Source organism: Numenius arquata, chromosome 20 (genome assembly GCF_964106895.1).
Source record: "Numenius arquata chromosome 20, bNumArq3.hap1.1, whole genome shotgun sequence".
NCBI lineage: Eukaryota > Metazoa > Chordata > Aves > Charadriiformes > Scolopacidae > Numenius > Numenius arquata.
In genome coordinates this window covers 1135679-1149290 of record NC_133595.1, presented here as the reverse complement: position 1 = coordinate 1149290, position 13612 = coordinate 1135679, and the positions used below count along the sequence as shown (strand labels likewise).

Genomic DNA, 13612 nt, shown 5'->3' with positions numbered 1-13612 from the left:
GTTTTTTTTTTTTCCCCCTTCAAAACAGTTACTTAAATACAGACACAGTTATTTCTAGGCTGAGTTTATACTACAAACACATAACCAGTTAAGACCATTAAAGTCCAAGCAGAGACAGTGGAGAGGGGCAGATGATATCACTAAAACGACGTCTGGAGGAAGGCCCAGGAGGAAACCCATCTCATGGCAGAGGAAGGTTACCAGGCTTTTACTCAGCCTTTATTCCGCTTACAGCCTGCAACAAACTTCCAGGAGGGTATTACAGCCTACCTTCCCTCGTACCGAATTCATACAGTATAAAACCCTACGTCTCCGGCTCCCCTTTAGCACCAGGAATTATCTGCATCTGGGGGCGCGTCGTTACAAGACTGGGAAAAAACATTCCCAGAACAGACACAACTACTACACTGCTCATTTGTGGCAATTTTCACCCCAGAGTCTAAATTTCTGTAATGTACTAAAAAACAGCTTACTTATTTTTATCTTCCTATGCATGCCATTAACGCAGAACTCCCCCAGCCCACTTACCTCAAACTTTGTACCCTAAAAACCACAAATAAGCTACTAGAGCTGACAAGGCTACACCCCACGCACGCCCCGTCTCTGCTGCTGCGTCCCTGGGGGGCTGGGACCCCGCATCCATCTATTTCCCAGCCTGGCTTTGCATCCGTGGGATAAGCATGAATATCAAACAGCCTGGTCGTTTACTGTCTCATTCACTCGGCCGCGTTCCCTACCGTCTCTCTAATACTTCACGCTGTGACTTCACGGGAAAACATAACGCTCTGCTGGTCAATCCTTCAGGAAGCGTCACGGTGACAGCAGTGTCACCCGGACTGATGGTCCTTCCATCAGCCGAGCAACAAATTCTACAAGTACCCTTCTCGAGAGCATTACTGCTCATTTTGACTCCCAGTTCTGTAACGCCTCACGATTCCCACTCCCCCCACCCCCCCCATAATCTTTATTTCGGCGCTTTATCAAAATGAAATGAAATCGTTAAGTACCCTCTCGCCACACACGGAGCTTATGCCTTCTCCCGAGTTAAAATCTCCTGTCATACAAAATGAAATCCCGAAAAAGGGATGATGCATCTTCCACACTGCTGCAAAAACCCCAGGGTTCACAGAGGGATACAGGTTGGATGGGAGCTTGGGGTCTCCTTGGTCCAACCCTCCTCACGTTCAATGTTCCCTCACAAGGGCTCTCAGTTGTGTACCTTACACACACCTCTACAGGGTGCTTGAAGAAAAAGAGTAACAGCAACAATATATTTACCCCAGCTGGGTCTGAAGATGAACAGTAAATGAGTCTCAGAGCACTTCTCATTTAAAGAACCGCTGGTTCGGCTTCCATGAGCTCTGCCTGTTGAATTTGGGCGGCTGACGCAGGGGTACCCCACGGAGAGGAGGTGGCATCTGCTGCAGGTGGCCGTCCAGGATGATTTCCAAGCACACACACTGCACAAAGTGGCCTCTGAAGCAATGCCACACAGCTGAGCCTACAGGCGGGGAGAAGTGAGGATGTACCTGATGTGCTATCCCAGATGGGGAAAAAAAAAAAAAAAAAAAAAAAGGGGGGATTTCAGGACCTGTCCCTGCCGTTTGCCTGCTCGGGGCTGTTTGCACGGAGGGGACACCGAGCAGCTGGCAGGACCGCTCCTGGTCTGGTCAGTGAAAAACCCCAGCTGTGATGATTTCTGAAATCAGAAATCACAGAAACTGCAGCATCACTCTATTCGCAGCAGGTCTTCAAAGTTTATGAACCTCTGGACATTCCCCAACCCCATGGCTTTCATCATCTCCATGGCAATGAGTGACATTACCTGTTAAAGCATGAAGGCACCCAGGAATGCGCTGGTTACCGGTGGTAGTTTATCAGATTAACCGTAACCAAGACAAACACTAAGGTACGGAGAGGGAAGGAAGAGAAGATTAAGAAAATTATTTGTTCTGGTATGACAGCACTGAGTTTGGTCTTAAACACTGACGTTTTGCTGCGCTTTAGAAGGGGAATGGACCGAATAAAACATTTTAAGTTATCCCTTGTGCAGAGCATCTCTGACATTATTTGGGGCTGCCGTGCCAGCAGCCTGCAATACACAATTACACCGGTCCCCAAACTGCCTGGTCCAAACACAATCCCACTTTTTCCTTTGCGATTCAGAGACATTTTGGACCCACCTGCAGCAAGCATGGCGGCTACACATCTTTTATGTCCCCTGTTCCTAAGCAAAAGAACCCTCTTCAGCACAACGTAATGAAAACGCGGATGGAGCCAGACCACAAGAAAAAGCAACTCGAGTCTGAGGAGTGAACGTTCCTCCTTTGAGAGAGCATTTCCAAACCTTCTCCTCCCAGAGGTGGAAGTTCAGACTTCTCCAGGACCTTCCAAACCCTGAGTGACCTTTTAGCATTTTAGCTCAGCCCAGGAGACCTCACACTCCCCAATGGAGCCCAAGAGCTATTCCTGCTTTCAACACTTCCCGCCTTGGCTGCATTTTTTCCCCAACAAACTCCTTTCCAACAGCAAGACCGACCCGCGCTGCCACGGGAGAAAAGCCCTCTGGGTCTCTCCTGCTCCCCTGGTTTATTGTCGTGCTCCAGTTTCCTTCTCCACGCCCTTCACCGGTTGATTAACACTCATCCTGAACGATCAGATGTCCAGTAATTCAGGCTTTTACACCGCTCCGCACCGTAATTCTCATCAAGGCACAGACATTTTACTCGAAAGCTTTTTGCTGACGGTTCCCACTCCTGACATCCAGGCCCTTCAGTGAGACATTCTGGACGGAGGTCCCGGCTATAAAATTCGCATGTTCTGCGGCTGCCAGAACGGGAATTTGGTGGCAGTACAATTCATTCATTTATTTAATGATCTTAACGGCAGCCCGAGTGGATAAAGTGTGCTTTGGCTCCAGCAGGCGGGGATGGGACCGTGCCAAGGGCCGGCAAGGATTGTCTGGGCGAAGGCCTGCAGAGCCAGGTACCGCCGCACACACCGCAACAAAACGGCACCTTTTGGGGGGGGGGGGGGCAAAACGGGAATCATTTCAAGTCAAACTTGGTGCACAACCTCCGAACCAAATATCGAAACATAAAGTAGTCTATCTGTGCAGATGAACTTTTTTTTTTTAAATTTAAAAGTCTTTTGGAAATGGAATCAATACAATTCAGCTCATCGAAAATTACACTTTGCGATATTTCCCTATCAACAAAAATTAGATCTTTTTTTTTTTTTTTCCCTTTTGAAGACAGACACACAAGCACTTTGAAATCTACTTTAAAACACAACGTTGAAGGAAAACATAAGACCCGAGTTGCACAGACAGGTTGACAGCTGAATTGTTTGCATTTCGCAGCCCTAGACTACAAACCGCAGAGCCCAGAGAAGTGAAGCGTTTGAAGAGAGAGACCATCCAGTGCCGAGTATCTATATCCCTGCGAGCACTGGCGAGAAAGGGCGGCGCAAACCAAAGCTGGTTTTACGTTCTACAGCGAGCGGAACTCAGAAGATGTCCCACCAGCTCAAGAAATAGTGCATCCGAAAAGAGCCGTCTACACAAACTTCATCGCGCTAAAACCGGGCATCAATCCCCAACCGCTGGACTCCCCTTCCCAGCGCGCTCCAGAGTCTGAGATGCATCACGAATTTCCCATTAAAAGTCACAATAAACGTGCTTTAAATGTTTCTTTGGTTCAGTTCCCCAGATAAGTGGTACGGGTTATCCACCCTCAGCCGTAGTACCCTGCTGAGCTCCTTTCCAAATATAACATAGAATTGGAGAGACTCAATATCGTCGGCCGCAAACCCAAGAGTTTGGTGCCAAGCCTCAGGCACCCTGAACATCACAAACCAGAGCTCGAGGCTTCCGAAAAGTTTTCAGACCAGATTTCATTTTGAATTTCACATTGGACTTGATGGTTCTGTAGAAGATCTCGTGGCAGTCCAAGGGCAGCAGGGCCAGGTTTTCCCACTCAGTGGAAATGCACTTTTTTTTTTTTTTTTTACAGACACTTCCTTTCTTCAGGATGTTAGGACCCGTTCAAAGACAGTGGCTGACTAAAAAACCAAAGCTGTGTAGTATCACTGAAAAAAAAAAAATCTCTTTCCCTTTGACTCTTATAGGAAGAGTCTCCTGTTTAGTGTGAAAAGACCAAAGACTCCTGTCATTTTTGCTTTTCGGCAAAAGAACAAAATCAGCCCAGAAAAATGCCCGTTTCAAGGCACAGTAACTTCTACGACTTCTTAATGATGCATAAAAGAGTGAAATCTCTTTCTCAGGCCACCGTTAGCGCAGCCCTAGCATTACTTTAAATGGATTTTCAAATGCCACCAGCAACGCAGACATTTCAATCAGACCACTCTCAGTAATTCAGTAACTCGCACGCAGTCGCTCTCACACCTAAATCAAACCGAAACACAAACAAACAACACAATCAGCATCTCACAACCACAGAAAGAGAGATTCGGGGCAATGTTTATCAGTTTCCACCTCCCAAAAGCTTTCTGAACTCGGGGAAAATCTGCGTTATTTAAGATCTTTAACTGCATTAACTCCTCCTCGCTCGGTGTTTTCACGGCATCAAGAGCAAACTCAAAGATTGGCAGCGAGATCTCTTTTCCTACCGCCCCGAGGATGTACACGGTGAAGTCCACTCCTCTGATAATCTTTGTGTTTGGGACTTTTAGATTAATTCCCGTGCAGATGCTCTGAGTCCAGAGCATGAGCATCTCGTTCCTGCTGAGTTCCACCACCTGGAAGGGAGCTGCCCTGTGGACCTCGGCAAGTCCTGACCCATTTCAACACTTCACCCATGGTTTTGGAGAACGCTACCGGTATCGGCCGAGGACTAGATATGTTTTTCTTTCGAGATGCACATTTTAGGAGCCACTTGGCTTTTCTTCAGGCATATTTAAAGCTCTAGAAATGTTTTAACTCTCATCCAGACAAAGGATACACAAAGGTGTTACGACCAACAGCAGAAACGTCTTATTTTTGGTAGCAGAAACCTGATACGATCTCAGTGTGGGGAAACTCATCCTTTTCTCTCCACCTCAGCTGACTACACAGCAAACCAAGGTAAAAACAATTCTTCAGGTACAAACAGAATAGGGGAGCACGTAATTTTCCTTTCAGGAAAAGAAAAAAAATCGCTGTCCCATTAACCTAGTTACATGCCCAGCAGCAATTTGACTCAAGTCCCATCAGCAACAGCGTGCCATCACCTACCACGGAAAGAGAGAGCACGTTCTGGGCCATCTTCCAAACATATATAATGAAACATAAGAATAACACGTACCAGAAAATTTCACTAGCCTAAAAGCTTATTTTGCTCTCCTCCCTTTGATCCTTTTCTTTTTTAAGAACCCGTTCTATTTTCTCCTTCCAGCTGTTCCACAGCATCATTTCCTATTTGGGAGGCAAAACCAAGTCCACAGTTTGGAAAGGAAAGACGGACAGAGAAGTTCTCGGAGTCACCACCAAGTGTAGAATACAGTCCTACAAGGAGTCACATCAACAATATTCACTTAAAACAGAAAAGTTAGTTCCCCCAGTTCCTCCAGACCACGGGACACGCAACTCCTCCACCCACATCTTCATGCCCTCTAAGAAACACCAGTTTTCTCCTCCCCGTTCACTCCCGAACAGCCCTGGCAACAGCCAGCAGACACCGTCAAGTCTCAGATGAAGTTCCCTCCTAAAGAAATGCCTGTAAAACAGCGATACTACCCATCTGTAATTCCCCAGAGTAAAAATTCCAGCAACTCTAATCATATTAGCGGATTTACACACAACTAAACTTGACAGTTGACTAGCCCTGAAATTGCTGGATTAGGGAGAGAAAGAACATGTAGGTTACCTACGACTTCTCAAGAGGGATCTTCCCTGCTCCCTCTTACTATGAAACACAAATGGAGCAAGCGCAGCAGCTCGAGACATCCCAACATTTGCCTTTCACCCTCAGATGATGGACAAAACCCACACACGCAGATTAAAATCCTTCTACGTCCCGACATCTCAAAGGGAAGTTATTTGTTCTAAGTCTCTCTTGCCGGCTCCTTGCCATACCAGAGAGAAAAACACAAACCCTCCTCCAAAATCAGTGCTGCACATTAAATACATATATATTTAAATGGCTAAAGAAACCTTCTCCCGCAGCCTCCTGCCAGAGAACATACACAATCATGTCTTCAGATACGAGAAAATAAGCTATCTGAAAGCCCAGGTTTGGGAGAAGGGTTTTCTCCAAGATATTTCACCAAAAAAATCTTACAAATCTGGTAAAGTGACATATCTGCGCTATAACGTGATTAGCTTTTGTCATTAAATAAATTAAAGCTATTTCTGCTTGAAAGAACGCTAAGATGTGCCAAGGCTGGGGAACATCAACAGGGGGGATGGCAGAGACATCTAAAAGCACTTAATTTTTTGGCAATACGATCCCAAACCCCCACCCGTTCCTCTCCTGCAGAAGAGCCAGTACCACAGAGCAGCAGGGAAAGTCTCCACGTTTCCAAAGCTTCTCTCCCGCTGCAAACCCTCCCGAGATGTAGGATCTCCACAGCTTCACAATCCTAAATGGAAACGCTTCTCAGGCAACTCTGCCGGCCGTTCCTTCCCTTCATCCAGCCACCACTTCAGAAAGCTCATTCCTGAACTCGAAACACCAGAGAGCAAGGAACACCTCTGAGCTCAGCCCAGGTCCTCCCTCCGCTCCTGTCCTTTCATGGCTGTAATGCTCCCAACACTCTTCCGCACAGCTGGCACCTGGAAGAGGACTTCTGACCACGCTCTCCTTTTAGTCCCAGTTCAATGTCAGAGCCGCCCAGAATCCAGAGCTGATCCACCCACGGCACAGGGAGGCTCAGCACCTTGCACCAAAGCCACCAGCACACTCTTCACACCGACTTCCTAATCCTTGGGTCCTCATCTTAGAATCACAGAACGGTTTGGGTTGGAAAGGACACTAAAGCCCATCCAGCGCCACCCCCTGCCCTGGGCAGGGACACCTCTCACCACACCAGCTCCCTCCAAGCCCCCTCCAACCTGGCCTTGAACCCCTCCAGGGATGGGGCAGCCACAGCTTCTCTGGGCAACCTGGGCCAGGCTCTCACCACCCTCACAGCAAAGAAGTTCTTCCCCACATCTCAGCTCCATCTCCCCTCTTTCAGTGTCAAACCCTTCCCCCTCCTCCTATGGCTCCCCTCCCTGATCCAGAGTCCCTCCCCAGCTTTCCTGGATCCCCTTTAGGGACTGGGAGGCTGAAATCTTCAAAGTCATCAAGAGGCAAACCCTGGAGAGCAGAGAGAGACGCTGCACCACGCTCTGGAGAAAAGCCCCTCGTCATGGAGGTGAGCAGGGAGGGATGACGGCGTTGGCTCCAAACTCCTAGAGACCCTCACCCTCCAGCGCACGCTGAAGATGTTCTCCTCAGAGAAATTCTTGGGCACTTTTTCCTCCAGCTCAACTCTTTACTCCCTGAGAGATGACAGAAACCCACAGACACCCAAATCCACCTCAACAGTCTTGATATGACCAGAAGATCACCAGCGCGGGCCTATTCCAACAGCACATCCTGGCCCGTGTCCAGCCACTGGGAAAGCGCTGCCAGGACCTCACCCCGACTCTTACGCTCCTGAAAGCCATCCTGGATCTCTTGCTGTTCTCCTGGGCTTTGGGAAGCCGCTCGCATCCAGAAGACGTCACCCGACAGCGCAGGAACCGGCACAGCGCTATCTGACGGGGACTGGAAGGCAGTTAGCTAAAGCAGCTCGGGAAAAACTAAAGCAGACGCTGAATAACCGAGGCAACTTCAGCAAAACCCAGGTTTCCACGCACGGCAACGACGAACTTCACACAAAAAGCCCCCAGACGCCGACCCTTCCTCTCTGCTTCTCAGAAACGGAATTAAAGTCGGGGAAGAAAAAGACAGATTTTAACTGACCGTCTGTTAAAGCCCATCCTGGACCTGCCCCCCCTGCAATAACCTGAGAAACCCCCGTGCCCAGAGGTACTACGGTGATTTATTAAGGTCAAGTTTACTGGTGCCTGCACAGAGACCATCAACAACCAGGAAGCTGAACTCCCTCCAAACGCAAGGAAGTTTGGAAAAGAAAACAAAAACCTACTGCCACCAGCCCAGAGCCCAAGATGGCTCTAATTTGGCTCCAAGAAGCAGCGTTTAATTAACCCTGAAGAGCCGGCAGAGGCACGGCCTTAGCCCAGTTCAACACAAATCAACGTGTTTGCCCTTCCCAGTGCAACGTTTGCCCACGTCTGGGCTGGGGCTGCGAAGAAACCGGTGACCTAATTATATCGATCCACAAAATTTATTCTAGGCACGGGGACTTTTTAAAGAGCGGCTTATTATAACGCGCACACACCAAAATACCTTCCTCTGAAGCGGGAGGGAGAGGAAAGAAACACGGGGTAGTTTGCCAGGCAGAAGTTAAAGTGAAAAGCACAAAGGTCCGGGGTGAGGGGGCAGCACCTTCGTTAATTTACATTTTTATGGAAAAAAAAAAAAAAAAAAAGTCTCCCTACGAAACAATCGGCTTCATCTGGAACCGGTTCCTCAGAGGCAAAGGTGGGCAAACTGGGATTTACTGTTGATAACGTCCCTCCGAGTGTCATTTCACAGTGACACAGTTACACCCCCCCGTCCATCCCTCCCAAACAGGGGTCAGAAACGGAGGATCTGCCCATCCCGACAACTTCTGAGCACAGTTTCTTCCCCAAACCGGGTTCGATTGAATACTCATTGAATACTCAGCACTACCAGAGCCACAACATCACCCCGACTTACTTTTACACAGAAAATTTACCTTCTTGAAGCCGCTTCAAGGAAATTTTTCAAAGCTCTGTCTTGTCTTAGAGCAGCTCCAAGAACTTCCCATCCAGCAGGTAACGGAACGAAACCCCCAGCAAAACATTTGTGTTTTTCGTGTCCGTCGCTCTCAAAATTGACTTTCCTTCAAGAAAGTTTTCAAAAATTCCTTCTTCCCCGTGTATTTTCCTTTTCTCTGGCTAATGCCTTTCTACAACCCGCATGAAACAAGCGGCTTTTCTTCCTGCCCAGTTCTCTCCCACCCAATTCTTCTTTTTTTTTTTTTTTCTTTCCAATTTTACCGATAACCATTTCAATCCCCGATGTATGAAATACTAAAACCCCACGTGTTTCCAAAGACACAAAGTTCGCCACGCGGAAGCTGTTTCTAGTTTTAAAAACCCGACTCGGAGCCTCGATCCACCTATTAACAATCTAATAATCCTTCACACCGATAAATAAACCCTTGCGAGAAGGAGACCTTGGAGGGCTCAAATCAGAGCTGCCAGAAGAAACCTGCCCCTCTGTTTTCTCTGCCGGGGGGGGGTAACGCTGTCTCAACGCTCGGATCAAAACAGAGAGGAGGGGAAAAAAAAAAAAAAAAGAAAAGAAAAAAAAAGAAAGCAACCAAACAGAGCTAAAAATAAGGCTGAACTCGGATGACCCTCCGCACTCCAGTAAATCAGAGATGAACTCTGCTCCCCAAGCCTCACTTTTCCAGCAGCGCTTCGAAAAGGCAACGGCTTTTATTTACTACCTGGAAGCACACGCAAAGTTTCGGCGGAGGAAGAAAACCGGCCAGGACACCCGAAGACAGCTCTGCCCAAAGGTCCGGAGAACACACCGTCTGTATATATTCCGTGGCCAGACGATTAGTTTAAAAGTTAAGAAGCGGTACGGGTCAAACAGGGTATGTTTTCAAAACAGGCCGGGCTATAAATATAAATTAGACTCTATCATTTTAACCTCCCCACCTCTGTAACGTCAGCTTGTCACATCCACCTAACGCTTCTCCGTTCCTCTCGCTCTGGGCGTCAGGTTGGGTCCCGGCCACGGGACACGCTGCCACACCGTCCCAGCTCCTTCAGGGTCTCACCCCTTCCTTCCCAGGCTTTTTATTTTCAGGCCGCGCTCAGAGGTAACCCCAACCTTCACCCCTCGCCCCCGCGAGGCGTTTCATGACAACGCTCACCAAAACCAACAGCGTCCTCCCGCCTCAGCCCTGGTGGCACGGCCACTCCGGCAAACCATCCCAGAGCTCACCCTCGATGAGGCTGGAGAGGTCACCCAAGTCCCTCCAACGGCGCTTTCGATGATTACTCAAAAATAAAGCACTTTGGAAAGCCCAGCGCACTCCTGACCCCACACCCGGCCAAACTTCATCCCTTCCGCTGTCAAGCATCACCTTCCCCATTAAATAAATCCTCTTTCCAGACAAACCAGCACCTTGCTGGGACCATCAGCCGAGCGGGGACACGCAGCCCGGCCGCTGTCCCCACCGTAACACTTGGCACATCCCTCAAAAACTCAGCAAGATTCCCCCCCCTCCACACCCCGAGCAACAGTTCCTGACCCCCGTCGTCCCCCCTCCCCGCGACTCCCTCAGGACAGCACCTTCCCATTTGGGTTTGGGTGGGGTTTTCTTCCCCCCCCCCCCCCCCCCCCAAAATAAATCACCCTCTGGCGTTCCCAAACAGCACGAGTGAGCCAAAAAACCACCCAGCCGGAGTCCGGCCCCTCCGCAGCGCTCTCCAAAAACCTTCCGAGAGATTTTTCACTTGACCCAAACAAATCCGTAACGTCAACGGTCTCATGATTTAAGCGGCGTTATTTGTGGTCACGGCAGGAACGATTCTCGCCGGAAGCCGGAGAAAACAATGGACCTAAACGGATTATAAAAAGGGCTCGGTTTTCCCACCTCAAAAATGAAAGTGAGAGCAATAAAAATACTTATACACGGGGCACACGTTTCTTGAAGAGCACAGACCCCGGCACACAGCTCCAGCAGCCCTCAGCAGAAAGAAAGAAATAAAAATATAAATAAATAATAATATAACCAAACATTTCCAACAGGAAAATAGAAGTCGCCCTCACCCCATAAATAGCAAAACACGCTCCTGCCCGTGCCCTGCCCGACGCACGGCTCCCGGGTAACACGCTAATAATTCCCCAAGTGTGTTTTTCACTTCACAAATCCCCCTCCTCCCCACCCCAAAAAAAAAAGAAAAAACTTTAAAGGGGGGGGGAAGAAAGGAAAAAAAAAAAAAAAAAAAACCAAAACAAACACCTAAAAAGCCAATTTTCCATTTTCCAGGGGATGGTGTCGGAGGCTGGAAACAAACACATACATACACACATACCCCCCCCTCCCCGCTCTCCCCGGGGCAGGCGGCCGGGGCCACCCCACTTTCCTGCTGATCCCTGCAGTATTTCCCTCCTGACGTGGGGCCTACTCGCAGCCGAGAACCCAAGACCTTTTAAAAAAACAAAAAACACCCCCCCACACACACATCGGCAGCAGCCGCCGGCGGCCTCTCTTTTTGTACCAGTTTCGTAGCCCTTTGGCCAGTGGGATATTTGATTTTTTTTTTAATTTTTATTGGGTTTTTTTTACCGGGGGGGTGTGTGTGTGTGTGTGTGTGGATTTTCCGAACAGGAGCCTTCTCCTCGCCATCGCGCCTGGCCCTGGGCGCGACATTCCACCTGAGACGGATTGCCACCAGCCCAATAAGAGAACAACAACAACAACAAAATAATAATAATAATAATAATAAATGAAATAAAATAAATAAGTCGCATCCAAACTGGCCCCGGCTGGGAGGAGAGGGAAAAAAAAAAAGAAAAAAAAAAAAAAAAAAGGGTTTCAATTCGCCTGGAAATAAAAACCACAACAAAACCAAAGCACTTACCTGGGCAGGAGCGGAGGCAGAACTGAGGAGGGATTTATAATTAAAAGTTTACCCTTGGGGGTCACCGCTGCTCTGGGGGGGGGGGGGGAAAGGGGGACCCTTTGCCTTCCCCAGGGGAAGGGAGGGGGACACCCCCCAAACCAGCCCCTTGGCACAGAGGGGGATCCCCACACCCCCCCAGCAGGTGCAGCCCCCCCCTTTGCAGGGCGAGGGGGGCTCACACACACACACACACACAAAAAGGAGCGGGGACCCCCCCCCCCAACCGCCACCCCCACCCCCCGCGGGCCGCCCCCTCCCCGCACCCCCTTCCCCCCCCCCCCCCGGGGCTGAGGGGGCCCCCGCGGCCCCTCGCCCCCCCCCCCCCCCCCCTCACCCGGGGCAAAGGATACTGCTGGGGCGGCTGGGGCGGCAAGGCCCTGATGGTGGGGTGAGGCGCCGGCGCCGGGTGAGGGGGAGCCGGGGGGGGAGGCGGCCCCGCCGCCGCTGCCGCTGCCGCCGCCGCCCCGCTCCCGGGGCCGGTCCCCGCCGCCGCCGCCGCGCCGGGTTTCAAAGCCGCCTTCTGCGGTAAACTCATCGCCAAGCCGAGCCACCACCCCCCGGCGGGGAGCGGGGCCGGGGCCGGGGGGGAGCCGGGGAGCGGGCCGGGGGCCGGTGCGGCGGCCGGGGCAGCGCGGCGGGCCGGCACCGGCGCCGGTCTCCGTGACAACGCGCCTCCCGGAGGGCTCGGCGCGGGGAGGGGACGGGAGAGGGGCCGGCGGGGAGGGGAGGGGGGGGAGGCGGCGGCTCAGGCCGCGCTGCTCATGAGCCGCCGGCGGCGGGGGGTCTCGGTCCCCCTCCCCGGGGGCAGCGGAGCCCTTCGCGGTGGCGGCTCTCGGGCGATGCCGGCGGATTTTCCTCACTGAAGTAGCGGAGCATCAAACATGGCGCTGCGGCCGCCTCCAGCAGTCCGGCAGGACGGACGCTCGGGCGCCTTCGGGCCGCTCCGGAGCCGCTCGGCCCACCGGCGTTCGGCAACCTTCGGCTCTTTCCGGAGTCGCTCGGCACACCGCCGCTCGGCAACCTTCGTCTCTTTCCGGAACCACTCGCTAGCGAGCGGCGCTCGGCAAACCTCGGCTCCTTCCGGAGTCGCTCGGCGCACTCGCTGTCGGCAGCCTTCGGCTCTTTCCGGTGCCTCTCACTGACGAGTGGCGCTCGGCAATCTTCGGTTCTTTCCGGAGCCCCAGGGCAAACTTCGGCATCTTCCGGAGACCTTCGCTTCCCTCCGCGCTCAGCCCGGCACCTCCCGTGACCCTCCGACGCTCGGGAAACTTCGGGCCTTTCCGGAGACCGAGGGCGTGAGGAGTTCGGGAAGCTTCGGACAGGCTCGGAGAGTCCGAAGATGCGGCCTCGAAGCTCCCGAGAGGCTCCGAAGAGCCCCGAGCGCCTCCCGAGGAGCCTCTCGGGAGCTTCGAGGCCGCAGTTTCTGGCGCTTTCGGCTGGGCCCGGAGAGACTTCGGTAACCCTCGGCTGTGAGGGGAGCCCTGCAGCACCCACCCCCTTCAGGCACAGGGGCTTTCCCCCCTGCCCCAAAACTCACCCCCGGCCCTGTTGCCAGCCCTTATGGCCGCCCAGCCACATCCCAGGCTCCACGGGCGGCTGGACAGGGCCGCAGCCCCTCATGAGTGCCGCAGCCTGACCGCTGCGAGGGAGGGCCAGCAGCCCTGGGGGTGACATGGCGGCTCTGAGGGAGGGCCAGGAGCACTGAGGTTGACATGGAGGCTGTGAGGAAGGGTGGGCAGCTCCGAGGGCGACATGGCAGCCGTGAGGGTGGCCTGGCAGCCCTGAGGGTGATGTGGCGGCTGTGAGGGAGGGTTGGGAGCCCAGAGGGCG

The 13612-nt window shown here is 51.9% G+C and overlaps 1 protein-coding gene across 1 annotated transcript in view; it reads right to left on the bottom strand.

The window, feature by feature from the left end:
• EIF4G3 (eukaryotic translation initiation factor 4 gamma 3) overlaps positions 1–12317 on the bottom strand; it is a 160898-nt gene extending 148581 nt beyond the window's left edge. Inside the window, exon 1 of the mRNA XM_074161667.1 lies at positions 12133–12317. Within this exon, the coding sequence (XP_074017768.1) occupies positions 12133–12317 (185 nt within the window). The remainder of the gene's footprint in view (positions 1–12132) is intronic.
• Positions 12318–13612: the final 1295 nt, after the last annotated feature.